A 26,523-nucleotide genomic window follows, 5' to 3' on the forward strand; every position below is an offset into this window, starting at 1 on the left:
CTGCCCGCTATACACACACACACGCTGAAGCCTACAATCCTCTCGTTCAACCGGCTTTTACATGGTCTGCAGCTTCCATCCTTCATACAACTCGATACCTACATACCCTTAACAACCACAAAAGCAGGCCCCTTGCACAAATCACCGAAAACGTGAGAGGTGAAACAAAAGAATGCATGTGTTACACCAAAACCGAAAAACTTCATGCTATGCTTTGGATCGAAAAATCCTTGAACAAATGAACACAAGACAATATACATAAGACGTGTAAGATGCAGAAATAATATTACGTGGCGTGCATTTGATGTATTTGCGCGAGAAGCTCGAAGATCAAACGTCGGGAGAGCGCCTGGGAATTTATCTCACAAGAACAAGCTAAGGCCGAATCCCTTCAGCTGCTGGGTGTGCTATAGGCAACAAATTTAAGAGTGTGTACTAATAATTGCATATTCTGATACGAGCTAGCGCTATAATGAGTTCTCACTGTATATTTGAAACAAGGGAACCGATACCACACTATTAAAATCCACATAATCTCGTATATTTGCTAGAGGTTTGGCTTCACAGTTCTATTCATTCATCCCAATAAAATCATAGCTACTTCTTCTTGTGTTCAACTCAAGATCCATGGATGGACCTTCGTGTTTAATCTTCGCATCGTTTATTTCTTGTCTGCCTTCCATGTAACTCGGCTCACGAACCGTTCCATCGACTCCATTTAGTTGTGCTGATCTGTCATTGACATTCCCATTTCCTTCATTTTCCTTAATGCCTCGCATGAAACTTGATAGAGCTAAGTTGAAACCGGAAACTTGAGCTTTCGTGGACTCTAGACTACCAGGGTGATTCAAGTCGGCTGATAAGCTGCCCTCAGCTTTTTCTAGTATGGCTTGTAAGTACTTCCCTTGAGCCTCAATTCTAATTTGCAGTTTCTTCTGCACCTGTTGCATGAAAAGGAATGAAGTATTCCTAGGTTGTTTCATTTGACTTGTTATGTTGTTTGCCAGAATAAGAAATAGGATATATAGCATGTTGTGTCGCCACCCCCCGCCCCCAGGTTCAGCAGCCAAATCTGTTAAGTCCATCTCCTTATAAACTTAACTGCAAAATATTTACACAATGAAAAGATCTGGACTATATCCAAAGTAGGTTTATTCCTTGTACGTAGACATACCTCAAGCTGTTCTTCAAGTATTTTCTGCACTTCAATCTGGCACTTTAGAGCTTCAGCTATGGGAATTTCTCTGTGAAGAATATAATAATTCACGTTAAGAAAATAATACCTAAAAATGTGTAAATTTAATCAATTTTGACCTACCCTTGATCATTGGTCATGCTTGATGAATTTGTACTTGCACTCGCACCATGCCAGTTTTGATATCCATGAGAAGTTTCTGCTGCGAATAAAGTATCAGAATTGCAAATCTCGAGAACAAGAACCACCATTGTCATGTAACAGAGCAGGAGGCGAAAACCAACATGGACAACCAAAGGAAACACCATCTTAAAGTTTTAAAATAGTAAGTTTCAGCATGTTAAAATATAACAAGTCCCTTTGTTCAGTAATTTTTTGGAGCCGGCACTTGCGCTGAGTCACTTACAAAAAGATAAAATGAAACAAAAAAGATTGGAAAATAAGATTCTATTAGGTTGAAGCACTATCTATCAACTCTTAGGCCACAAACCAATGAAGGGGCGACTCTACACTATGAGCTCCACTAACAACTATTTTGTATCCTTTTTCACCTAATAAAAATGATTAACTCGGTTGTAATTAAAAAATTTAATCACATCGTCTCATAAGACCATCCACATCTCTTATGCAATCTGACATAGAACTTGCAGGGTATCACAGTATCTCTAACAAAACATCCAAAATGCTCTCTAAGAGGGCTTTGATTGTAAAAAAGAATTACACCAACCGAAAACCATAGCGAACTTACCCTTGTCCTCTTTATCATGTTCACTAACTTGCTGTCTTTTTGCCTGTAGCTGTCCAAGTCTATATTTCTGCACTACCAAATATCGATGATTATCCCTTTGTTTGTCTGATAAGAATATGAATTATATTGATTAAGAATTATATTGATTAAAAATGATACGCTTTTAGGAGACAAGAACCAGTACCTGCAGATGGCTTTTTAAGTGATACAGTGTCAAGCCCTTCAATCCCATTACCCTCAGTACTGATTTGGGAGTTGCCTCTGCAAGGTCAAAACCATCAAACTTAAGACACAACATTGCAACTAATATACATAGTTTTGGGCTAATATCAGAGGAATCCATGTTCTGATATAGGATTTCTTGAAATATGTCGAATGTAAAAGTCCTCTTGACATGTGCACTAAACAATTTTTCCGATGATTCAATCATGGTAGATTAATAAAAAGACTTCTCATCCTAGGTCTAACACAAGCCAGACCATTCAGCGGATTATGCTAGCAGTTAATACGTTTTCATAATTGGTAAGCTCAAATAATTATCAAATTGCTGGACAAATGATTTCTGTAGCCTCATAAATCATGTCAAACTCACAAACTTTGAATCAATATATATATTACACTATTGCCTTGTTTTGAAACAAAGTTCGCGATATAATGTGCAACAGAGTAGTGAGAAACTCGGCGTGCTCACGTTATCTATCTGTGAGTAAACACACTTCATAACTTTCCATCTTTTTTCCAGTGAAAATATACAGGAAGGCGAGGGCCGAGTGGGTTAATAATTTTTCGGATCCCATCAGATCAATGATTGTGTTTGTTTTTAGGAAACAAAACTTCACTCTTCGAAATATTTGCCTATATATATGATTCGAAAAAGTTATCTCCAGTTCATCTTCTTTTATACAATTCTACAACGTGTAATCAAATCGTCAACACAACATCTTGAGCAAGAATAACAAGAAATGCGAGAGATACTTGGGGAAATTTTTCACAAAGTTCAAGAACGAAGTTACCATAATCTATGAATCTACTCACGGTCACAACCAAAAGAAAGAGAAAATAAAGAAACCAATGACTCACTGTCAGGGCCACCAAGCCTAGTGACAGCATCCACAAAACGATCATGCAAATCAGGAGTCCATCGCAGCCGTGGCCTTGAATCTCTTAGTCCACCACCTCTGCCTCCGCAGCTGTATATTCCCTCCATCGCCTCCACATACACGCGGAAAACACTTTAGAACTCTCACCCTCTGTCACTTTTTCTTCAAGCCAACCCTCACTTTTGAAACAAAGAAATAGAAAAATAGTCGAGAAAGGAAAGTAGCAGATTAAATAAAACCGAGAATTTATCGAATCCGTCACTGCTAATGTCAAAAAAGGATTCAATAGTGTACGAGCAGCAAAAAGCAAAGATCGAACTTTCCAATAAATCAATCAACAACTACACCAAAACCCATGAATTATTTTTACTGTTCTCATGTTCACTTATCATTCTTTTCTGTTTTTTTGGAAAGGTGTTCTGTTCACTTATCATTCACTGCACAAATTATTTACTCACAGTTCACGCACTGATGTAACAGATATGCATGTACATACATTTGGATTTATCCGATTCTGCCGTTTGTTTGTGGGGATGCGAAGTGGGAATCTGCAAATAGAAAAAAACATGGCGAGGAAAATTCGGCGACGAATCTGAAGAAAGATGAGTGCCGGATGCATAGTTTCTTGATCCTGTAATAGCGGGAGTACGAAAGGTAGAGCTTTCGGACCGTCGGATGGTTGAAATATTTAACTTTCCGGGTTTTGTCGGGAGTCGACGGTTGCGATTCAGAGTTGGGGAAGGTGGATAACAGGGGAAAGTTGCCACGTGGTAGCCAGCGTGGAATATTCTGCGTCTGAAGTGGAGACAGGAATATTCCTGCAGATCACGTGCCACGTCTTTCAAGCTGGGGACTCCCTCTCCAATTGACAGGTGAAATAATCAGATCGTGACTCGTGAGTGCCTCATTGTCATATTAGCCATCGTTTCTTTCGGGTAAAAAAACAATGAAATTGTTGAGTTAAACGTGTACGAACGAAAGTATTATTGGAATGATGACTTCTAGAAAAGTTCTCATGTATCAATATGTTGACATTGTGCCGCTTGATCTAGGTTGGCTAAGTGGGCCGTAAAAGAGTTACATCAGATCTTAACAGGTAATATTGTGTCTGCTGAGGACAGAACCGACAGTAAGAAAAGGATAAGACTAATATCTAAAGGATATGAGACAGTATCAGCAGATAGACACACACCTCCCCGGATTCATGAGTCTAACAGCCCGACTCCTTAACATCCAAGTAGGTGCACTATGCGATGCCACAAGTACAAGGAAATAAAGTTGAGCTTCAATTAACAACTATAGTTTTTGACCTTGTGGTAAACACTCGATCCTTACAAAAATAGTTTCTTTAAATTGTTTTAAAATAAAATATATAATTTTTTTTAATTAAAATGACAGGAATAAAATAGAATATAAAGAAAATTATTATTGTAATATAATAAAATCATATACATAATTTGATAGATAAATGATATTTCAGATAAATCCAAAATTACATCATCTTATATTATGTATAGTAAAAGATGAATACATTTTAATATAAATTAAATATATTAAATAAATATTTTTGTAAGGATTTATTTTATTTTTAAATCATATAGTTTGTTGCAGGATGGATGAATTGAGAATGAACTTCTAATTCTTCATCATGTTTGGATGAAAAAAAAAATTATGTAGATTTTCAAATCCATATAATACTTATTTTTATGGATTTCAAATAATCCTAAGATATGTATAATTTGAAATCGATCCCAAATCTTTCTTCAAATAAATATATATATAACAATTTAATATTATATTATTAATCTTGTGTGTTAAAAAGAACAAACACTTTTCCAAAATAAAAAATAAATATTGGTTCTATTTTTCAGTTGTGATTTTATTTATTGAATGATAAAATCCATTTGATTGAAGGGAATAAAATATAATTAATTCTTAATCACACAGACTGTAAACATATTATATATCACGTAATTTCCGTTCATCTTCCCTACACTTGTATTTGACATTCATCTCCTTTGATAAGTCATAAATTTTTATACTTTTTGAGAGAGATATAAAGGGTCAGATGTATAAAATATAGAGGAAATGAATACAAATAACTAATTATAAATTTATCTTTTTTTTGTTTTTGTTTTCTTTCCGTCTCTGTCTCTTATTTTTTAGTATTTTCAGCACAAAATAAGAGACTAAACTAGGGCCAGCTAAGTAAACTTCTCTTCTATGTCAAACTTGAACGTCACTCGTTCAAAAAAAGTTAACAAAATAGCATACAACACTTTTCCCAATCAATCCCATAATCTACGTCTAGTATTTATCAACAAATATAATATGCTATTTTTTTATCATCTCCCCTAGGGGAGTGTAGTCTAAGCATGACTCTTAACACATCACATCCCCACAAAGGCTTCAAAATTGCCCACGGAAAAATCGAAATCCACCCTCCTCCGTGGGAGGAGCATAATTATTGATTCAAGACCATGATTGTGCACCAAGATCCTGGTCTTTTGGGTTATGGTGTGATATTTAAGACAGTTTTACTTACACTAGACAGCCTTTGAAACCTTTTCTCAGCGCAGCTTCATCCAAATTCTTTCCTATGAAGACGAGTTTGTTTATCCTTTTCTCGTCTGGCTCCCAATCCTTCCCTGGGCAGCCATCGAAAATAGAATGTACCGCCTGAAAATATTTGAAGAAACAAAGATAATGACATAGATGACTTTAAGTTCATATGAATTAACCAATTGTGTTGTTTATGTATTGGTCTGATCGTGAATATATTAGAACCTGGAAAACATAACGTTGCTCAGAGTCGGTCACTGATAATATCCCTTTCATTCGGTAGAGGTCATCGCCTTTCTCTTCTACCAGCCGTTCAAGCCAGTCATCAAACTAAATCACCACATTAAATAAAACTCGGAATCTAGAATTCAATATGTAATAATGCAGCATAATCTGGATTCTTTATAAAAACCTATGAGTACTATTTCACACTGTACAATGATTCAAGTGTCGTTCTGTTAGTAGTTGCACGAATCTTGGCCAATTTTGGTTCGACGCGCATAGACAAATGTAGTCTTGGGACGACATTAGAAACAAGTGAAACACTTACATAATCAAGATCTAAGGTTCCCTCGGAAACAATACTGACACTGGAAACAGCAGAATCATGAACATGATGATTGTGATGATGATGATGTTCTGTTGAAAAAAAAAAAGTTGCACAAGTTATAATAATGCAATCAGCGGAGAGGGTGATAATATTTTTAAGAATTGAACCTAATTCCATCGAAACATACCCAACATAGCAATGCAAAATTTTATGAAATGAATTTTACATGTTTTTTATTCTCGTATCGTAGATTCTCACATAAAAATTGCATATTCCAAACGGACATAACAAGTTCAAATAACACATACACAGATTTTAGTATAAAAATATTACTATAAACATCCAGGGTGTTAATATTATTGTGAGAAATTAAAATCATTTTTAGAGGACGGCAATAAAAAACAAAGAGGTCATAAAAGTAGCTTCTTGTTTTGTCTACTTTTTCACAAGTTTTCCTTTTCTTTTGAACTTCAAAAAGTAAATGACAGGAATGAAGAAAGAAAACTCATTAATAACACCAAGTTATGGAACAAACCACCGTGTCCATTTTCATGTTGATGAGAACAATGAGAATCATCTGGTTTGATTTCAGATTCAATTCTGCAGACAGGATAAATTTTTAAACATCAGCGAAATGATTGATTACCATAACTGATGAAAAAAGCCAATGCCTCGTTCAAGAAAGATACAAAAGCTAAGGGAAAAAGAAGGCACAGATTTATTATCTATAAAAAAAAATTACCTGTCAAGATCATAACCTCCCACTCCCAGAACAAAGTCCATGTCAACTACACCATATTTAGCAAGTTTAATTTGTGCCATTCCATTGATATGCTGAAAAGTCGAACAAAATCATGCTTGAAGAATCAAACAAAAAAAAAACTGTTACAATTCAAAGAAAATCTAAAAACAAATGAAAAATTACCATAATTTTAATTGTCGGCTTTCAATTATTAGTTTCATTCACACATCAAACCATGAAAGACGATAACCAAGAAGAAAGGGCTGAATTAAAGAATAACAGGTCCTTGAGAAAAGTTGAAAGCATTGTGAAGTTTTTTTAGCTTAGAACAGGCCATTAATCTTCAAAAAAAATTCTTCCATATCTGTGAGGATCAATGCTTAAAATAAGCCCAGCCCATTTCCCATTTTTATTACAAATACCCAAACCCAATTGATAGAAGAATCAGATCGTTCATTTCCAGAAACTCTTTCCCAGCCTTGCTCGTCGCCTTCTTTCTGTTTTCTGCTGTCTTCGCGCAGCGCTGCCAGCGGCCAGAAAATTTAGTGCAGCGGTTAGCACTCTTCTTCCTCCTTTCTATTTGAGTATTTCCTACCATGAATCGGAAGGTATCGAGTTCGATCGACCCTGTTTCCAGCAACTGTGCATGAGCTTCGATTCGGATTTAGGTAATCTTTTGGCTTCGAATTTTGGTTGTTCTTGGTGCATTAGTTTATAAAAGTGAAGAATTGAGCTTTTCCCCTAATTTCCAGCTAGGTTTCCGGCGTGAACAGTATTTCCGGCAACTTGTTCCGGCGAGTCACCTTTGCGAAATTACCATTGTGCATTCTAGCCTCGAGTATTGAGGTATTAAGTTTGAATTCCAGATTTTGAAAGGTTATATAGGCTGCCCGGATTTCGAATTTTAACCGAGACGATTTATTTTGGTTTAGTCGTTTGGCATGCATTGTATTGAAGTGTATAGCGAATTTATATTGTAGGTTTTATTGTTGGGCGAGTTCAGTCGATAATCCTTAAGAATTTGCCGTGGTATTGTAAGTTGCAATTGAGGTACGTTCAAACCTATATCATTATGACGCTTATATTGGCGTGTAAGAATATTCGGTGAATGTTGTTTGCTATTATGTGCATTGAATGTTTATTTTGTTGCATTCATGCAAAAATTGTATTGGCATAACATATTGAGCCTTGACTCCTTTTACGGCTATTTATGTTGATTCTGTTGAGATTTATTGAGTCATCAGAGGGACGAGTGGGTTAGGATTAGCCACATTCCCAGATGACAGCTAGGGACGAACGACTTAGCTACTCGCATTCCCGATGCTACGTGCATGGATGAGCGGCGATTTGATGCTGCATTCCTGGCACGGGTGGCCACTGTTACTGTTGATGATGCTATTCGTTTGGACTCCATTTGGTATCCGTTATTCCATTGTTACCATTCATGCATCGCATAGCATTGCATTTACTTGATATTATTACATGTCCTTTATTTACGTCATGATTTTACTGGTTTGTCGTACTGGGGTCCGACCCCTGTTTTCTTTTGATGTTGTGGTTGTTTTTGATGACATAGCAGGTCATTCCAGGGGTTTTGACGCGTCTGGTGGAGCGTCAGCGAGTGGTACCCAGTAGTCAGTCGGTTGGTGTCAGAGTTCCCAGATATTTATATATATATTATGCTGGTTTGATACATTTGCCAGGGAGATGCCCTGTGTAGCTGTATGGTTATGTTTTAATGTTGTTTGGATTTTATTTGTGGTATGTTGTGTCTAGTCCTGGCCAGTGCGGCTGTAGGATGTTGGTGTGGTTGATTGTGAAACTGATGTTATTTTCGAGCATATATTGTTATTGTTGTGTTTCGAAATTTTTGGGATGTCCTACTTACGGGGAGGTCATGCCGAAATTTCTGTAGGCCCTAATGAACAGTTTTAAACTCGTTTTCGCTGTTTACACCATTTAATCCTTGTTGTGTGGTAATTAAATATCAATTAAGAGCACGGGCCCTGACAATATCAGATTCTGTAAAGATTAGTTGATATATGCCGACCAATCCTGAACACTCAATTTTGCTTGAGGATAAAAATCACTTACCCTAATCCTCCTTGTCACTTCCTCCACATCAGCATCACTCGCCAAATCTATCTGTCAACATCATCAACTGAATAGCATAAGGATAAAACCGAGAATTTATCAGATCTTTCATTATCAGTAGCTATGCTGGTGAAGAAAGAATTTAGCTATGTTGAAATTAACAGTACACTATACATACCTTGTTCAAGATAATACGATCTGCATAAGCAATTTGTTCCACAGCCTCATTCACCACAAACCTTGGTTTTACTTCATTCAAATGTTTCATGGCATTCACAGAGTCAACTAGAGTAACAACTCCATCAAGTTTCACATTCTGTGAAAGCAGCTCATCACTACAAAATGTTTCAATAACAGGACCAGGTTTTGCAAGACCTGTACAGCAAGACCCATCAATTAACAGCCTAATTATATCGATTACGATTGAGGCATAATGTCAAATAATAGCTCTTGCATAAACTGAGACTAATCTTTTGACATATCAATCAGCCTAGGTTATCAAAATCTTAATGCTTACCTAACATGACACATGAAAAAATCATAGAAAGACAAAGGAAACCAACGAGAAACATTAGCAATCCAGATTGTTCGTGCTTTGGTTAGACCATCAACTTCACCATGTGCAAGGATATATATGTATCAAAATCATTACAGTTCAACATTTACAGTTACAGACCTGTTGTTTCTATCACAATGTGGTCGAATTTGTCTCGCTTCTTCCTAACCAACTCCAAAAGCATTTTGACAAGATCACCACGCACAGTACAGCAGAGACAACCATTATTTACCATAATAATATCCTCGTTAGATGATGAATGACTGGCTACTAATGAACTATCAATATCAACTTCACCAAACTGCATCCAAAATTACACAAAATTAAAAGCAGCAAAAGTGGGTACTACAACATACTATAAAATTGACATAACATTCTAAATATCTCCTTCAGAACAAGTTTCGAAGCATGGGATTGCTAAACAACAAAGATAAGTTCTTAGAAACACTTGTTTCCTGCCAATTAAATTTCTAAAATTTTAGAGCTTGTTTAACAGCAATCACTCATAATTTCATGGAACTTCCAATTGTTTCTCAAACTCAGAGGGAAAGGAAAAAAAGAAGATGCAGCGAATATGGATACTTGATCCATTACTTCCTCGTTGTATAATAATACGTGGTTTAAGAATTCTGATACAAAAATAATATAAATCTTAATCATATACTAAACTGCTATAGCACACAAAAAAAAGTTATCGGCGCACCTCATTTTCAATTACCGCGATCCGCTTGCCATGCTGAGACGTCAATATATGATTCAAAAGGGTAGTCTGCCAGTATGCAAACAGAAGAAAATTTATATCCATAGTATATAAGCTGAAAAAAATTAATACACAAGCGCATAGGCTTAGCTTAAGGTAGCCAACCCTTGTATACTTACTGGTGATTCATTCAAAGCATGAACAACAACATCTAGTGAAAACATACTAAACTTCCTCAAATGTAAGTCCACGGATTTTAATCACAGTTAAGAAAACCTCCAATTCAAACAATATCCTACGAACCCAATAAAACAAATAAAAATAAAATCTTTTAGCCAGAAAAAAAGTAACCCATTTGCTTCAGAACAACAGAGATTCAATCTACCGAAACGAAACATGCTTGACAACAGAGAATAGTCCATCTACCTTTCCAGAGCCCAGAAAACCGGTGATTATGGTGGCAGGAATTCGACTATCGAGATTCAACGCAGCAGCGACAGATGAATTCAGATCTTGGGTGATGAGCTCAGACGCATCGGTGGAGAAGTTTCTTCCACGGAAATTTACTCCAGATCGGGAGTAGGATTCCAGGTGAAGAAGAGAATGGAGAGCCGTTACCAAAGAATGTTTAAAACGACATTGGAATAGGGAGCGGGAGACGGTTCGGGACGTCGTTTTGTAGAGCAAACATGTGAGAGCAGTAGCCATTGAATTTTGATGGAGAAATCTTGAAGGGGAGCTCCAAAGCTTTAAACCCTAAACTAGAGGTTTTACGAGCCTCAAGAGCGTGAACAGCACGCGCATTCAAATTTAAATACGTTGTAACAAAAATAAAATAAAAATTGTTAACGGCAATTATTTATTAATTAAAGTAGGAAAATGGGACACAAATGAAATATGAACCCATGTTTCAAAAAATGAAAATAAAAATTGATTTTGGATTTCATAAATTTATATATGGAAAGATTGGACGGGATTTTATGAAATTAATTGAAATATTTTCAAAATTTGTTGGATTTATTGGAGATTTTTATAAAAGGAGGATAAAATATGTAGAGAGTTAGAAATTAAGAAAAATTGTTTGAAGCTAAAAAAATAGAGTAGGTTTCTTATGAGATAGTTTCACGAATCTTTCTATGTGAGACGGGTCAACCCTACCTATATTCACAATAAAAAATAATATTCTTAGCATAAAAGTAATACTTTTTCATGGATAGCCCAAATAAGAGATATGTCTCACAAAATACGACCCGTGAGACCGTCTCACACAAGTTTTTGCCAAAAAAATATAAATAGAAAACTAGAATATAACCTATTTTTATAATGGATGTATCCTACGTTACATACAATAGATAAAATATTTTTTTAAAAAAAAATCATACTATTTTTTACCTGAAATATATTCAACTTTTTGATAAAAAAAATCCATCTAAATACGTAATAAGTTAAATTTTTGAAGCGATATCAGATCCGATATGACTCAAGATCGACCTATTACAATTTTTGAAAGATTAAAGATACGCTTCAACTTATATGAATTAATCTCCGACTCATATCCAAAATCAACGAGTTATACATAATTTTTTACATTTGTTTTTTTATTTAGCTTATACAATTATAACAAATATTAAAGACAATATTCAAACATCATCAATAATACATTTGCAACAAAATATATGATTTTATGTAATGAATTATTCATATAAATCCAAATTTTTCGAAAAAGAATAATTCATATAAATCTTACAAACATATTAATTGGAAATAGACAATATGAAATCAACAAAAGAGACGAGGAAAATTGATAAAAATAAATAAATAGATATATAGAAACCTAAAAACAGGTTAGATATGTATCACATATCATCTACTACCCAACCCATAGATATCCTGGTTACAATAGTTGTCGAACCGGTCGAGTTCGGACAAAATGCCCATTCTAACCATGCCAATCGCCACCCTCGGAAACTCATAGTTGAAATGAGACCGGCCAATCGGTCCGGCCATCTGCTGTCGTCATAATTAATGACTCAAGTTTGAGTTTCCCTTCCCCTATTGTTAAAAAAAAAAAAAAAAAAAAATAAAAATTAGCACTTAAAAATAGCCCCTACAGTTTTGTTTCATTTTTAATCAAAATTCTCACAAACATCAGTCAGATATGATAAACAATATTTACCAAATAAAATCCAACGAAAAGACCATTTCTACAACCACACTGTACTTGATCGACTCTTTTTACAAGGTAGCATCATTGGAAATTTGCTTAGTACACAGACATGGCGAAAGATTGCATGGTTAAAATATTTTTCAAAATTAAACATTATAGAGCATGAACAAGATAAAAGACATGGAACATGAATAAAACAATTTGCTGAGCTACCAAAAGTACGTAACACAAAAAGTGCCCTCTTCTGATTTTCTTTTACGTTTGAAATAGACGGAAACGAGAAAAAAAGAGATGAAAATTTACAGTAGTATGCCCAAAAAAAAAAAAAAGTAATTGGACAGGTTGTATCACTCGAGACCCTTCTCAACTTGTCACCTAGACGGGGTTTCAGATGGCTGGCTATTTAAAGCAGAACTAGAAGGAATAGAAGGTAAAGCCCCGTTATCTTGCGGGGTCGATCCACCCCACTTCGTCTCTGCATCTGAAGGTTCAATGACATGAACCGCACCATCGCTCATGCCAAGTGCAAACTGATTCGGATCTGATGGATGAGCTGCTATAACCACTGGGAAGGCAATGTTGTTGCTGCACAAGAAAAGGTTTTTCCCCAAACAATTGAGAAGTAGACCGTGAAATCACATTGAGAAATGGATACTGATAGAGATGGTAAATTTTCAAAAGGAAACTTTCTTCAACATCAAATTCGACCTACGAGCTCAAGCTTTTCGAGGAAAATGGTTTCCGGCATAATATCAGAGCAAGTATTTCATGAGTACAAAACCATAGGTGTGTAATCCCCTATATATTTTATTAAGTGGATTTACGAGCTTATTCATGAACCTTTGAAACTTGCCTCGTGCCTAATTCCCAGATTTACAGCTTACATATAAGTGAGTGCACTAAAATATGAGGTCATTTGTTAAGCCACCTCCCATGATTATGGAAAAAGTTACTTCTAACAACACAATATGTAAACTGCGTTGGTCGTCATTGTAAGAGAGTGGTGCATGGGGTGGAGTGAGCAACCATGATGATAAAAAGAAACATTTCAATTAGTCTCCCTCAAGAATCTCACAAGTTTCTACCCACTCGCATACCTGGAAACTGATGAAGATAAGTAAGCAGTTGGTGCTATCTGGCATCGAAGGCTTAAACTGTCCGCATCAAAGAGTCCAACAGCACCATCACAAAATCCAGTGATAATCATCATGCCGTCGCACGAGTATATGGCACTGGAAATACCAGCAGAAAGAGTGTCCCTCGGGTACCACTACCATTAAAGTGTAACTATATCAATAAATAATATCTTTGGGAGACATAGAAACTAGATTAACACGGAGGAATATTCATGGTCATTACTCTAACTATACTGCATGATGGAGTGAGTCTAGTCACAGAAAATACTCTTTCCTCCCAAAACACTGAAATCTCACATTGGACAAGAAGTTTGAAGACCTACAACAGTATATAAACAAGTGGAATAGTCTTGGTCTACACTAATTCACTAATTCAAAGCAATATGATACACTCACCGATCGTGAACATTCCAGTTGAGCATCATAAATTGCGATTTGGCTTTCATGAACAACCAGAAGATGAGATTGATTATTGTGGAACTGAACTCTCGTTTCTCCGACAAGAGCAGAGGGAAGCCCAGGAGGCGCCTGTATGGGCCGTGATTTCTTCTTCTCCCATCCATCCATGCTCCAGACACACAACTGCATTCATATTAGTTAGAAAAAATTACCGCAAAAAAAAATCATAAGCATCATAAAAACTCCAAAATGTTCCAACGTGAAAAAGTGTGGATAAAGTTAAAAAATTCTCTACAACGGTAGGCTTGCCTGTGCATCAACTCCAGATGATACCAATGTGTTCAAACTCTGCGAAAATGCAAGCCCTGAAATTCGTTTTTGGTGACCCATCAGCTTGGTTTTGACCTATTGCGTAAAGTGAAAATAATGAGCACCCAACATATCAACTAAAAGAGTGACCAAATTCATAAAAGTCATAAAAATTGATTACATGGAGGACCAACAGCTTCGAACCTTCCGTTTAGAACAAGAGCAAATAGATTATTATTCTATCGAACTAAAGGCAATTTATGTCATTATTGATATCATCATTTATGCTGAAAATAAAGAGAGAATTAACTCAAAAAATGTTCTCATTATTTTGAAAACGCAAGACCGTGAATATTTTTTGCTCCCGTGATCCACCAAAAACACAACCACCATAAAAACATAGGTTCATCAAACTGAAATAGAGACATGGTTATGATCATAGGTAAACAGAAAAGCTTACCTCATCAACCCGGACATTGTATATTTGTATGGTAGAGTCTTCCATCCCAATAGCAATTATGTTGTTATCCTGGGGATGAAATGCAAGATAAGTTGCTGCAGGAGGCGGTGGCATGAATGTCGTCATGACCTGAGCAGAATTAAATACTCATTAAATGTTCTAAACACAAAGATATATAAAACGAAAATTGAAGTGTAATAGGTTTTGAGCTGAAAATGTTGACAAACCTTAAAGGTCATCATGTTGAACAAGGAGACTTTCCCCCCTGAGGCTGACATAACATAAGAATCATTTTTTGACAAGGCAATACAGGAAACTGAGTCTTCTGTAGTCTTGACATCACTCATGTCATTAGACATGAGAGCCCCATTAGTAGGCTGCCACAGTTGTGGCACACTGAAGGCAGAAGACTGAAAATGATATATCAAAGGGTTACAAGAGCTGCATAATACAATTAAATAATGTTGAATAGAATTCTCAAGTTTAACCTTTCCAGATGGGTTTCGCTCATTGCGTGGCCACTTCCACAACTTATGAACAGCATTGGTAGCCAGCGCAAGCAGAGCTAGACCAGAATTCGTGTACAGCAACCGCACAACCTGCAGGACATGGAGCTGGTTACATATGAAACGGAAGGATGCAAAAATTTAAAAGTCAAAAGTAGGTATAAGGTGTAGAGATGAGTGGAAGTAGTTTCAAGAATAACAAATATAGCATGTATTAAGCAACTCAACTCTTACAACAACTACAGGCAATGTATTAATTCAACATAGATAATGGTCAAGACTTTTCCTCATTATTATATACTTCCTTCCATCTTCCACATAACATACCTTGCTAGCAGCCAGTGGATCAGGAAGCTTCAAAGTCTTGACCTGCGATGAATCAGCTATGTCTGGGAACTTCCAACTTTTAACTTTATCACCAGTATCAAGAATCCGTGGTTTTACATCAGCCGCCCTGCTACTTTCTACAGTGGCCTGTGATTTTTTCAAATGGAACGAGCAAATCAGTGCACGGTACAAAGATGTAATGAAATTTCAATTCGGATTCAAAAGTTATCAATAGACAGTACACTAAAATGAAAATAAGAGCATTAGTGTATTACCATATTGCCAAGGGACATTGGTTGTTGAGTTCTATCAGTACGTTCAAGGATGGGCGATATTGAAGCAGAAACATTAGGAATGGGACCTAACGAACCAGCAATTGCAGGCTACAAAAGAAGTTGCATGTGAGGACTTAAAACTAAAAATATCAAACATCTGAAGAATGGTACGAGAGAAAATAGAAAATACTTTCACATTCACTGCTTCTGAAAAACCACGAGGCCCGTCAAACACTCTGGTTTCGAGCATTCTCAACAAGCGTTGCCCATCACCATTTGCCAAAATCTTAATTCCATTGTCACTTGTTGTAACTGCCAGCAATGAGCCTTCCTTATTAAATCTTAACCTAGGGCTTGCCTACAAGGAAAATGTCATCCATAGCAGCTTCAGGACTATCTGGTTTCGCAGAGCATATCATATGCTGTATGGACATCAAGGTTAATTTCTAAAAATACTAACAGGCAGTCCACCATCGCCATCCGTACAAGTAAGCGTGTTGGTGTGGTCCATGTCCCAAAATTTTATCTGAAATTCATCACCCGCAGCTAAGAAACGGTTCCTTGTTGTGTCAAACTGCACAACACCCAAAGAACGCTTCCGAAAACCAGAGTATGTTCTCTTGATAGCTCCTTCACTCTCATTCCACTCAACGAGGTGAGATTCACCATCTTTGCTTGTTCCACAAGAGAAGAGTCTGAAAGGAATAGATATAAATAATTGATCAAATCCGAGTAATCAGATGCCCAATAACATCGATACAAAAAGTATCACCATATATTAAAACCTAATTACAGTGCACAGATTGCAATTCCCACTTTAACACTGATTTCAGTTTATAATTTACAATTCGACTACAACAGGAGAATCAAATTATGTCATCGTAACTCAAATCTTCTACTTTATCTTTATACATGCATGCCATCGTCAGATTACAGTTTCACAAGTTACATCTCGGTACATTTCACCACAAATTCACTCAAGAGTAATCTGGTCAGCCCATGTGATAGAAAGACCAGTTACTAACATGAGTGGAGAACATGACTCATTTTCTTTCAGCTACGCAGTTGCTTCCTGTAGACAAATGCAAGTATCTAATGTTGAAACTTCAGGGTGGACTATCACTACTTTTAATCTTGAAGCAGCAGATGGTTCAGGCACCTTCCTTCCCCAACTTTTCCTGTCAAATTGATATTCATTTGATCAATTCCACTGGACCACACAATAACTTAATCCGCTCGCTATCTACCACTTTGTTTATTTCTTCGAAACAGTATCAAGCTTAACAGTTGGATTCTCTCACATTTACCAGCAACAGAATGCGAGAGTTGATTATTTTGTCTTGTATTCCCCCATCGTCCCATGGTACTTGCTAAAAGATCATATGAGCATTTGCTTTCTAGGTTACAACTTTTCTCATCTTCAAATCCAAGCCAAGACTGACTTCGGGTGCTGGTGCATTTTGATTGAGTATGTCCTGCTAGCAGGGAGGAGTTTCTTTTACTCGCATATATGGCTAAAAGGTGATCTACTTTGTCTAACAGGGTTACCCCGGCTGGTAGACAATCGACTTCAAAAATTTTAGCGACTTCCAAAGCGTTCCCAACTTGCACAAGCCTAACTACGAAGATGGATAAACTGATCACATATAATGATTTCATGTCTTCAGATGATTATTTCAATATCTTGGTGCCTGCTAAGCCAGCAGCGTACCTGGAGCTCAGCCAATTCTAGTTCTAGATTTTCATATTCTTAAATTTTCTGGAATGTTAAAAAGTCAAATAACAATGGTCATAAAGGAGGTAAAATATATTCTTGTTATAGAAATGTACAAGTACGAAAGCTAATTTTTCAGTCATGACAATATGCTAAAATGATCAAAACGGGATTTTATTGCACCTGGTTCCATCAGCGCTATATGCCATTGTTGTGCACCAAAGTCCAGGGGCATCGTAATCTACTCTTGATCCCAAGGAATCATAAAGCCATGCCTTTATTTTCCCATCAATAGCAGTAGAAAATATGAACTGCAGGTTGAATAGATTCAGATCACCCCCTCTAATGTATTCAAATGAAATAGTGTAAATGAAGATCATTAAGCAAATAGTAGAAGACCTTAGCATGAAATAAGAGAGATAGCAATGACTATTAATGTACCTGAAAATTCTCTTTATAGGAATAACTATTAATGTACCTGAATATTCTCTTTGTACTGAGGACAGACAGAATACACGGGAGCTTCATGGCCTTCAAATGTATACTGCCTGCGACCAACAACAGCATCCCACACCTGTACACAACAGCCGTGTAAACTTTCAAGTTACAAAGCGTAAGACTTTGTCGAGTTTCATAAAGCTGATACCTTAATTGTCTTGTCATCCCCACATGTAACTATGCACAGCTGCTTATTGGGATGAGCGAAGGCAATATCATTAACACCACCAATATGAGCATCAATCTACAGTTTCAAAAATGTCATCACCACTTGAAAATGTGTTTATAAGGGAGATAGAAAGAGAGATTTAAGTAATCCTCACTTCTAAGTGTTGTCTCAACTCTCCAGCTGGATTATAAGTATATATCTGAACAATGTGTTTGGAGAAAGCAACACCTTAAAAAAATAAAAATTTTTAAAAAAATATCAATAACTTCTAAACCAAGTCAAGAAGTCAAAATTTTAAGTACAGTCTCGAAACACGTGGGTTTTTTTACCTAGTATAGATCCATCTGGGCCCCATACACATCTATTGACTGATATGGTAGCATCTTTAACCAAAGTTGTCTGAACAACAGCATTAAAGTTTAAATTAGTTTGACAATGTTAAAATGGATAAGAACCTGAAAGATAGAGATCCCAATTTTCAAAACAAAAGAGCTAAGCATTAAATGTTTTGTGGATACTCACTTGGAATGGCATTGAACAAGCTGATATGTCCCAAACCTTAAACGTTTTAAGTGCTAACCTTTCTCGGGACCCAACTTCCCATATGCTAATATCACCGACATTTGTTCCAACTACAACGCAGATAGCAGTTGGCACAAGTTCAAAAATTCTCCAAGTTGCACAGTACTAACTTTATGTTTATATGCTTGCAGAGAGATATGACAATAAATGACATTTTAGACAATGCTAAATTGAAGCCATCAAAGTAAAAATATAAAACAAAAATGGATTCCGTCAGGCATGCAAAAGCTATATCAAAAAGAGAAATGATCAACCTAGAAGAACAGTCTCTTGTTGTGGATGGAAGTCCATGCTCATGACATTAGATCCTTGGTTAAGGTTCCGCACAACAGTTTTGGGAAGGTCATCCGGTGAATATATGTTTGAAGGATGAGAAGATCCAGAAAAGGAAACCTACAGAACAAAAAGAATGAATGAAATTACAGAAGTGTCTTACAGTATCCAAACTAGGAGGCTACAATGACGGGGAAACAGGAAAAGGCAATATAACATTATTAATGGATTAAACTATTTTCTCCAAACCTCATCAGGTTGCCCAGACCGAAAGCGTTTCATCAAATGTTCAGAGTCAGCTGTCTGATAATCCATTCCATGACCACCTGGAGGAGCCCTCGGATGTTTCAAAAATGCGGCTACAAATAACAGGGGATAGAAGACATTTCATCAAATCATTAAATTTAAGACAATTTCCTTTATTGAAGATAACTAACCAGAACTAGGTGCCTGAACAAGACCAGGAGGCGCTGCTGCAACAGCATGAGCAACGGACAGGTTAGCACTTGACATCCAGCCCGCAATAGCACTTGGGGAAGGAGAAACAACTGGCTGGAAAGGCTGCCAAAAAAAAGTGAGAAAATATGAGATGCCAGGGAGTATTATATCATTTCGGAAAAATAAACCACACACAACTTACACCATGGCCTCCAAGAGGTGGAAAAACACCAGGTTTAGGAATTGGTCCAGCGAGAGGGTTGTTAGCAGGAGGGGGGCCACGTGTGCCATTACTTGAAGCACAAGTATGATCTGAAAAGAGTGTTTTAATATCCGGATTTGGTCGTGGATTCTTGCAAAGCTGATGTTGCCAGTTAAGACTGAAAATTCAAGAAAACAAAATAACATTCTTACAACATGTAAGCCACTTAGCAGCAAAATCAGATATGCATACTTGAATATCAGTACATACCTTTGGTTTATCAGTGTTCTTAATCTTGAAGCCTTAAAGGAAGGAAATGCGAGCTTGTCCCGAAACAATGGGTTAGCCTCTATTAGCTTTTTCAGTTCAATCAGCATGATGTTTCTTGCAGATTTTGAATCCCCATATTTGGAGAGCTGCTCGTTCTGCCTATAAAATTATAGGAGTAATAGAACAGTATTACTAGAGACATGGAAAACAGAAGTAGAGCCAGCAAGCAAGTTTTACCTAAAATTGTCAAGGGTCAATAACTGAGTGATCTCTTTAAAAAGATCTTCGTTGAATGACGCAAAGACCTTGAGATCCCTCACAAGAATCTCAACAGCTTTTGCTCGATCTTGTCTGCAAATTATTGGATGTATTTATTTTAAATATAAAAAATTATCAATAAGCGTGAGTGGATACAAAAGATATCATAAATGGTTTTGGAATAAAATGTACCTATCCAGAGCTTCGAGATACTTCTGTTTTCTAATTTCAAAGAAAATTTTCATTGAATAACGATTATCCTCAACTTTCGTGAATCCACTTAAATATCTCTCAACTTCTTCCCATTCACCTGCTTGAACTTGGTCCTCAAAATACTTCATATTGAAGAAAAAACCAGATTCTTGTTCCAACCTAAGAGGAGTAAATGAACAATTCCAAAGATTAATTCTCCTCGACCAAAAAGTAATATAATTTTTTATGAAAGAGTCAATTTCACATTTTCCTCAGTCAACAATTAGTGGTTCATGTCATGGAAATAAAGAGTGGGTGTAGAAGAGGTTTCTTCTTTAGTAAAAAGTCAGAAGATGCTGATGCATCACATTCAAACACCCATATGAACAGGTCTGCTCTCTATCTTAAATCCAGAGGTATTGCACTGAAAACTGAAAAAATAAAAATCATAGCCGAGATCTAAGGCAAGGTTCCCAGTGAATTAGTTGCATTTCATAGAGTGGTTTCTAATGAATTCATTGCATTACAGACAAGTGCAAAAGTGACAGCTTCTTCCATACGTTAAATATATATACATCTAAGGCATGAACCAACAAAATAACTTACTTATGCACTGTCTCCTTGAACTTCTCTTCATCCAAGAACTGCAGTATTAAGAAAACCAGTTCTCGACTCAAGGACGACATAGTGACGCCTCCCGGTACCCCCAACCACTCCAGCGCAAATCTCCACAAGTGACCCCTAAAGATTAAAATAGAAAGGAAACCCGTACACCTCCTATTCTATCAACTAACAGACAAGGTATACCATCTTTTTCTCACAAACACAATTAATTTCCCACAAGCCACGTTATCCAAATCTCAGAACGCACTAGATATAAGAAACAATGTATTTAAAGACAGTAAAATCAAATTTCTACAATAAAAAGAAACATAACGTGCTGGTATATTTCAGTAACAACTCAAAATAAGGCAGAACAAATCTTCTTCTTCCTTCACTGCCAAAATGCTGGAGGCAAGAACTGCTCTATCCAAATACCTACAAGAAAAAACACAACAATAATCTAAACTTTAGAAATCACCCCCACCACAGAGTTGGAAGCTCCAACTCCCTAGCAAAATGAACCTTCCACAATGGCAAAAAAGAAAAAAATCAAAATTCAAACAAACCCACCTCACTTTCTCCTAAAAAATTCCGTCTTCCACTCAAGACCAAATAAAATTTAAACCAATCGTACGGTCCCCAGATCTGAGCACACATTCTAGTGAATAGAAAAGACAGACTCACGCCCAATGGCTCAGAATTCAACCATGCACAAAGCTAGGGTTTTTCTTTAAAGAAAGACGCCTCCTTTTCTCACTCTTTCCTTTGCCGCACAGTACTTGCCTCCTCTGTACTATTTCCCCTCTCTCCCCCCAATTCTATCTAATTATGTAATCGTGCGTAAATCTAAACGTGGGTTCTGGAATCGAAAACGCTTGCTGTGTTGACCGTGGAGTATATATATAGTGTGTTTGTGTAGGGATTTATGTGCATTAATGTTTACTACCTGTCGCTCAGCCACAAATGATTCCCCGTGTATTTAGGGGACGTATTCATTTTATATTTTCAAATATTTTTAATGATTTTTTTTAAATGATGGATTTTTTTTAAGTTGATAGATTTTTATTGACTTTTATGGAATCTCATAAAATTGTAAAACAAATTTCATAGACTCTTATAGATTTTTTTTCAATATTTTTGTAGACTTTTGTAAAATTTTTCATAGAATTATGTGAATTTTGTAGTTTATAATTGTGATTTATTTTTTATTAATTTTTTTAAAATAATTATTGGACATGAATTTTACTTACTTAAAAGTTAAATCGATTTAATTTGTGAAAAACGACAAATGAACTATCCAATTTATTGAAATCAAAATTTCAATTCTTTATGTCAATTCAACATATTAATGAATAATATATTTATAAGTTCATAATAAAATTTTATTAAAAGAACACTCAAAATAATGAGTAGTCTTTTATAAAAAATCTAATCATTACTGACAATTTGATCAACATCGTTCTACATTCCATTGGCTATGATATCCCTCCATGCATTAGCATTTGTTCGTTGTTGTTTTTGAGTATTAAATAACTGATCAAAGTCGTCACCTTCATAAACTTGTGCTGATGAAGACAATTAAGCTTCATTATCTAGTTCAATTTGAAATTCATCAATTTGACACTTCTTTCAAAGAAAATTGTGTAATATAGCACATGTCAATACAAATCCTGTTAGGGGTGAGAAAAAATGCCGAATTTTCGGTATACCGAGATTACCATAACAAAAAAATATTGAATTTACCGAATTTTAAGTATACCGAAGATTTCGATACGGTACGGTAACAATACCGAATTTTTCGGTACGGTAACGATATCCAATTTGAAAATTTTGGTATATACCGAAATACCGGAAAAATATACAAAAATTTTAAAATATATAATATTTTAAAACAATAAATTATAAATTTTTTTAAAATGTAAGGTTTTTTTGGTTCGGTATACCGAAAATTTTGGTATAGTATCGGTATGAATTTGCTTAAACAATAATTTAATATATAGATTAACTAAAATTAAAGAAAATAATTAAAAATAAAATTTTATATAATAATTAATAAAAAAATTAAATTTTAATTATGTTTTTAAAAAGTACAAATAAAAGGAAAAATAAATAGATGAGAAAAGAATGAAAGTTTGTATTGAATTTGGGAGATTTCTCAATTAAATGAACATCCAAATCTTTGGGTTGAATCAAAGACTTTTGTTGACATTTTATAGTTGTACCTTAGACTATAATTCTTGTACTTAATAGAATTCCATTGAGTCATTAAAAGTCTATTGACATTTTGAATACCTATAGACTTTTGTAGAGTTTTTAAAAATCAAGTTTGAATACCACATTACTTTTTAAAATTCTACAAAAGTTTACATTGAATACCACTAAATTTTTATGGAGTATATAAAACTCTTGTTTGAATACCTCTAGACTTTTAAACTCCATAAAAGTCATTAAAAGTCTATAACCAATACACCCCCTTAATATGTGCTAAGGTAAGATTTTGGTGTTTTTAGGTGAGTTTGCCTCAAATAGTAGGAAGAACGAGACATCAATCATTTGAGAAAATGAGATTGTCAATTCAATTTTATTAGACATATTTTTTATTTGACTTGACTCATTAAAATGTTTTATTTTTTTATTTCAAATATGAATCGGGTCGATCCATCTCACAAGAATCCTATTATAAACGATTATATATTTATTTCATTTGACATTTGAATTGAGTTCTACCAATGATTAAAGTTATAATTCATTATATTATTTATATAAACGGATTTTGTTGGGGGGAAAATCCATATGAACCACGAAACTCGTCATGCTAAATCATTAAGAATTTGATTAAAACTTTAGCGCAAGCGTACTTGAAGTCATAATCCTGAATTCTTTAGAACGTGTTATGATCTTTCAGATCTATGCAGTCTTTTATTTGAGAGAATCATTTAATTTTCTCTTCTGAACTATTTTTATCATAAAAACAGAAATTACACTTATGTCCATGTACATTAAAGGTCAACAACCTATTAGATACATTAAATTTCAATAGCCAAAACTTTAATCGATCACTTTAATTTTTGGCTTAACTTAATAAACAACACATAATTATTCACATATAAGCTCATATAAATAAAATTGATCCAATAATCTCTCACTTAGATTATATGTGCAATATTATAATTATATGAAAATAACCTTACGAGCTCACAAATGTCGTCGTTCTGAAATATATCTATAACCAATCTGGTCTATCACATCAACATATGATCAAAGCATTCTTCATTTTATTCAAGGTAACTTGACCTATCAATGGTCACATATGTCAACACAACTGAATAATAAGAATTATAAAGTTAATGTGTAATATGAAAATTTCGTGCAATGTGATTATAACATGCATATTTCCAATTGGTCATTCCTAAACCTTATTAAGACCAAATTTTATATCATAATCAGAGTGTGATTTAAATTGAAATTTATTTTTGTAGAAAATAAATTTACATATTGTAACTAAAATGTAACTGAAAAACATTTAAAATAACAAACGACCACTAAAACTGAATTCTTCAATCATAATACTCATACGAGAAGTGTGCTTATGAAACTGTTTAGGTGATAGTCCCTTAGTAAGTGGATCCTCAACCATGGGGCTTGTACCGATATAATCAATAAACAACTTGTCACTCTGAAATCTTTCTTTAACAACCAGGAACTTGATGTCAATATGTTTTGACTTCGTTGAACTCATGTTGTTATTGTAATACATAACTGTTGATTCATTTTCACAATGTATTCTTGGTGGCCTTTCAATGCCATCAACAATGTGCAGTCACGTGACAAAAATTTGTAGCTATATTCCATTATTGGATGTCTTATATTATGCTACAAACTCAGCTGCCATAGTGGCAAGAGGTTATAAGAGACTGTTTAGCATTCTTCCAGGAAATGACACCTCCAGCAAGGAGATAGATGTAGCCTGATGTAGATTTCATACTATCTTGGCTTCCAGAAAAATCGGAGTCAGTATACCCAATGATCTCAGACTGATCTAACATCTAATATATGAGCATACAATATTTTGTTCTCTGTAGTCATCGTAAAACTCTTTTGATTGTTTTCCAATATTCCACTCTTGAATTACTTAGATATTTTCCCAACATTCCAGACACTGAAGTTAAATTAACCTTAGAACAAACCATATATAAAAAACATACCTTTCTTAGCAAGCCAAACATGATAATTTGTGCATTGCTTCTTTATATACTCATCACTGTCTCAGAAGAAACAACCAGCACTTTGAGTATTACTATGATTCTTCTGTTGTTTTTGGAGGCTATGTATAGGTAGCTTCCTCATCATTTCTCTTATGTCATTTATCTTTTGAGGTAAAGGAATAATGAATATTTTTTGTCTTGTCTTGATTCAACCTTTCCACTTCATGAACACAATGCAAGATGAGCTCATTCAGGGACCAAGTCTCTTTCTGACAATTATAACTCACCTCAAACTGATTGAACTGGGGAGCAAGAGATATCAAAACTAAATGCACCAGCAAGTTCTCAGAGAGGTCAAACTTCAGTGCTTTCAACCTTGATGAGATTATATCTATGATGTACTCTCTTATGTTCCTTTTGTCCATATATCTCATTGAAACGAGGCTTGCCAAGAGTGTACCAATTTTAGAATTTTCACTCTAAGCAAACCTCTTTTCGAGTTCTTGAAGGAAAGCCTTAACCGCAGCAATGTCACTAAACATTGTCCCCATTAATATTTCTAGAATGACCATCTTCATAATAATCATACACATGCGATTTGACATATTCAACCTTTCAAACTTCCTATTTTCATTAAAGATACTCTTCTCAATAACAGATAAAAGAGAGTCAACCTTTATCGCGAGGTGCAAATCCATGAATCCGAGAACTATCGATAAATTCTATTGCCATGATTTAAAGTTTGAGCCATTTAACATAGGAATATAATTTATGTTGGAATGAATACTTGCATGAGTCCATTCGGAATTGGGAACAAAAACCAAATATACATGCTCAACAAAACATCCAAATAAAATAATCAATAAATCAAATAATATAAACCCCATAAATAAGATATCGAACACTCCATTAATATTTTATCTTTGGACAAAATATTAACTTGTAATTGATACTCTGGTACAATAGTAAAAAATAATAGTAACTATCATGTCAAATAACAAGCTTCTTTTGGGTCGATTTATTACTCAGATGAAAAACCAACAACTATCACGTGTTTACCACCACAAATGCATATGTTAAGATCAATCGCTTACCACTAGGCCAAAATCTATAGCTGTTAGCCAAGTCGTAACTTTATTTCTTTATACTTGTGGCAGCACATAGTGCAACTACTTGGGTGCTAATGTGTAACGCCCCAGATTTGACGACTGTCCTCACTGTACCAAGACGAGTCTTTCCAGCGTGCTTATGTCCCTCACTCACACGCACCCTAGGAAACTTCCCAGGAGGTCA

At 35.3% G+C, this 26,523-nt stretch overlaps 3 protein-coding genes across 6 annotated transcripts; all 3 read right to left on the reverse strand.

Annotated features, from left to right (window-relative positions):
• Window positions 1-389: 389 nt before the first annotated feature.
• LOC142519906 (myb family transcription factor PHL11-like) lies at window positions 390-3,548 on the reverse strand. Of its 2 annotated transcripts, none has more exons than XM_075622920.1 (6): window positions 3,024-3,542; window positions 2,128-2,204; window positions 1,944-2,010; window positions 1,319-1,397; window positions 1,175-1,244; window positions 390-941 (listed from the first exon to the last, which is right to left on the reverse strand). In XM_075622920.1, the coding sequence occupies exons 1-6, from the start codon at window positions 3,148-3,150 to the stop codon at window positions 570-572; spliced, it is 792 nt and encodes a 263-aa protein (XP_075479035.1). In that variant the 5' UTR covers window positions 3,151-3,542; the 3' UTR covers window positions 390-569. The 2 variants fall into 2 exon arrangements, with proteins under 2 accessions (XP_075479035.1, XP_075479036.1); XM_075622921.1 differs by having other exon boundaries at window positions 724-1,101; window positions 3,024-3,548.
• A 1,724-nt stretch (window positions 3,549-5,272) lies between these two features.
• LOC142518940 (uncharacterized) lies at window positions 5,273-11,030 on the reverse strand. Of its 2 annotated transcripts, none has more exons than XM_075621800.1 (10): window positions 10,674-11,030; window positions 10,251-10,316; window positions 9,668-9,848; window positions 9,170-9,366; window positions 8,992-9,042; window positions 6,898-6,989; window positions 6,694-6,755; window positions 6,156-6,244; window positions 5,831-5,935; window positions 5,273-5,722 (listed from the first exon to the last, which is right to left on the reverse strand). In XM_075621800.1, the coding sequence occupies exons 1-10, from the start codon at window positions 10,953-10,955 to the stop codon at window positions 5,585-5,587; spliced, it is 1,263 nt and encodes a 420-aa protein (XP_075477915.1). In that variant the 5' UTR covers window positions 10,956-11,030; the 3' UTR covers window positions 5,273-5,584. The 2 variants fall into 2 exon arrangements, with proteins under 2 accessions (XP_075477915.1, XP_075477913.1); XM_075621798.1 differs by having other exon boundaries at window positions 6,691-6,755.
• A 1,572-nt stretch (window positions 11,031-12,602) lies between these two features.
• LOC142517627 (protein TOPLESS-RELATED PROTEIN 2-like) lies at window positions 12,603-21,977 on the reverse strand. Of its 2 annotated transcripts, XM_075619947.1 has the most exons (26): window positions 21,596-21,973; window positions 21,029-21,460; window positions 20,423-20,602; window positions 20,210-20,323; window positions 19,973-20,131; window positions 19,703-19,880; window positions 19,500-19,623; window positions 19,312-19,421; window positions 19,044-19,182; window positions 18,730-18,839; window positions 18,537-18,606; window positions 18,362-18,435; window positions 18,187-18,282; window positions 18,019-18,114; window positions 17,724-17,851; window positions 16,287-16,521; window positions 16,017-16,184; window positions 15,827-15,934; window positions 15,552-15,698; window positions 15,207-15,317; window positions 14,946-15,128; window positions 14,719-14,847; window positions 14,259-14,354; window positions 13,947-14,132; window positions 13,512-13,684; window positions 12,603-12,999 (listed from the first exon to the last, which is right to left on the reverse strand). In XM_075619947.1, exons 2-26 carry the CDS (start codon window positions 21,106-21,108, stop codon window positions 12,786-12,788), a joined length of 3,408 nt encoding a protein of 1,135 aa, XP_075476062.1. In that variant the 5' UTR covers window positions 21,109-21,460; window positions 21,596-21,973; the 3' UTR covers window positions 12,603-12,785. The 2 variants fall into 2 exon arrangements, with proteins under 2 accessions (XP_075476062.1, XP_075476063.1); XM_075619948.1 differs by lacking the exons at window positions 12,603-12,999; window positions 13,512-13,684 and adding an exon at window positions 13,714-13,869 and having other exon boundaries at window positions 21,596-21,977.
• Window positions 21,978-26,523: the final 4,546 nt, after the last annotated feature.

Source organism: Primulina tabacum, chromosome 11, assembly GCF_025594145.1.
Source record: "Primulina tabacum isolate GXHZ01 chromosome 11, ASM2559414v2, whole genome shotgun sequence".
NCBI lineage: Eukaryota > Viridiplantae > Streptophyta > Magnoliopsida > Lamiales > Gesneriaceae > Primulina > Primulina tabacum.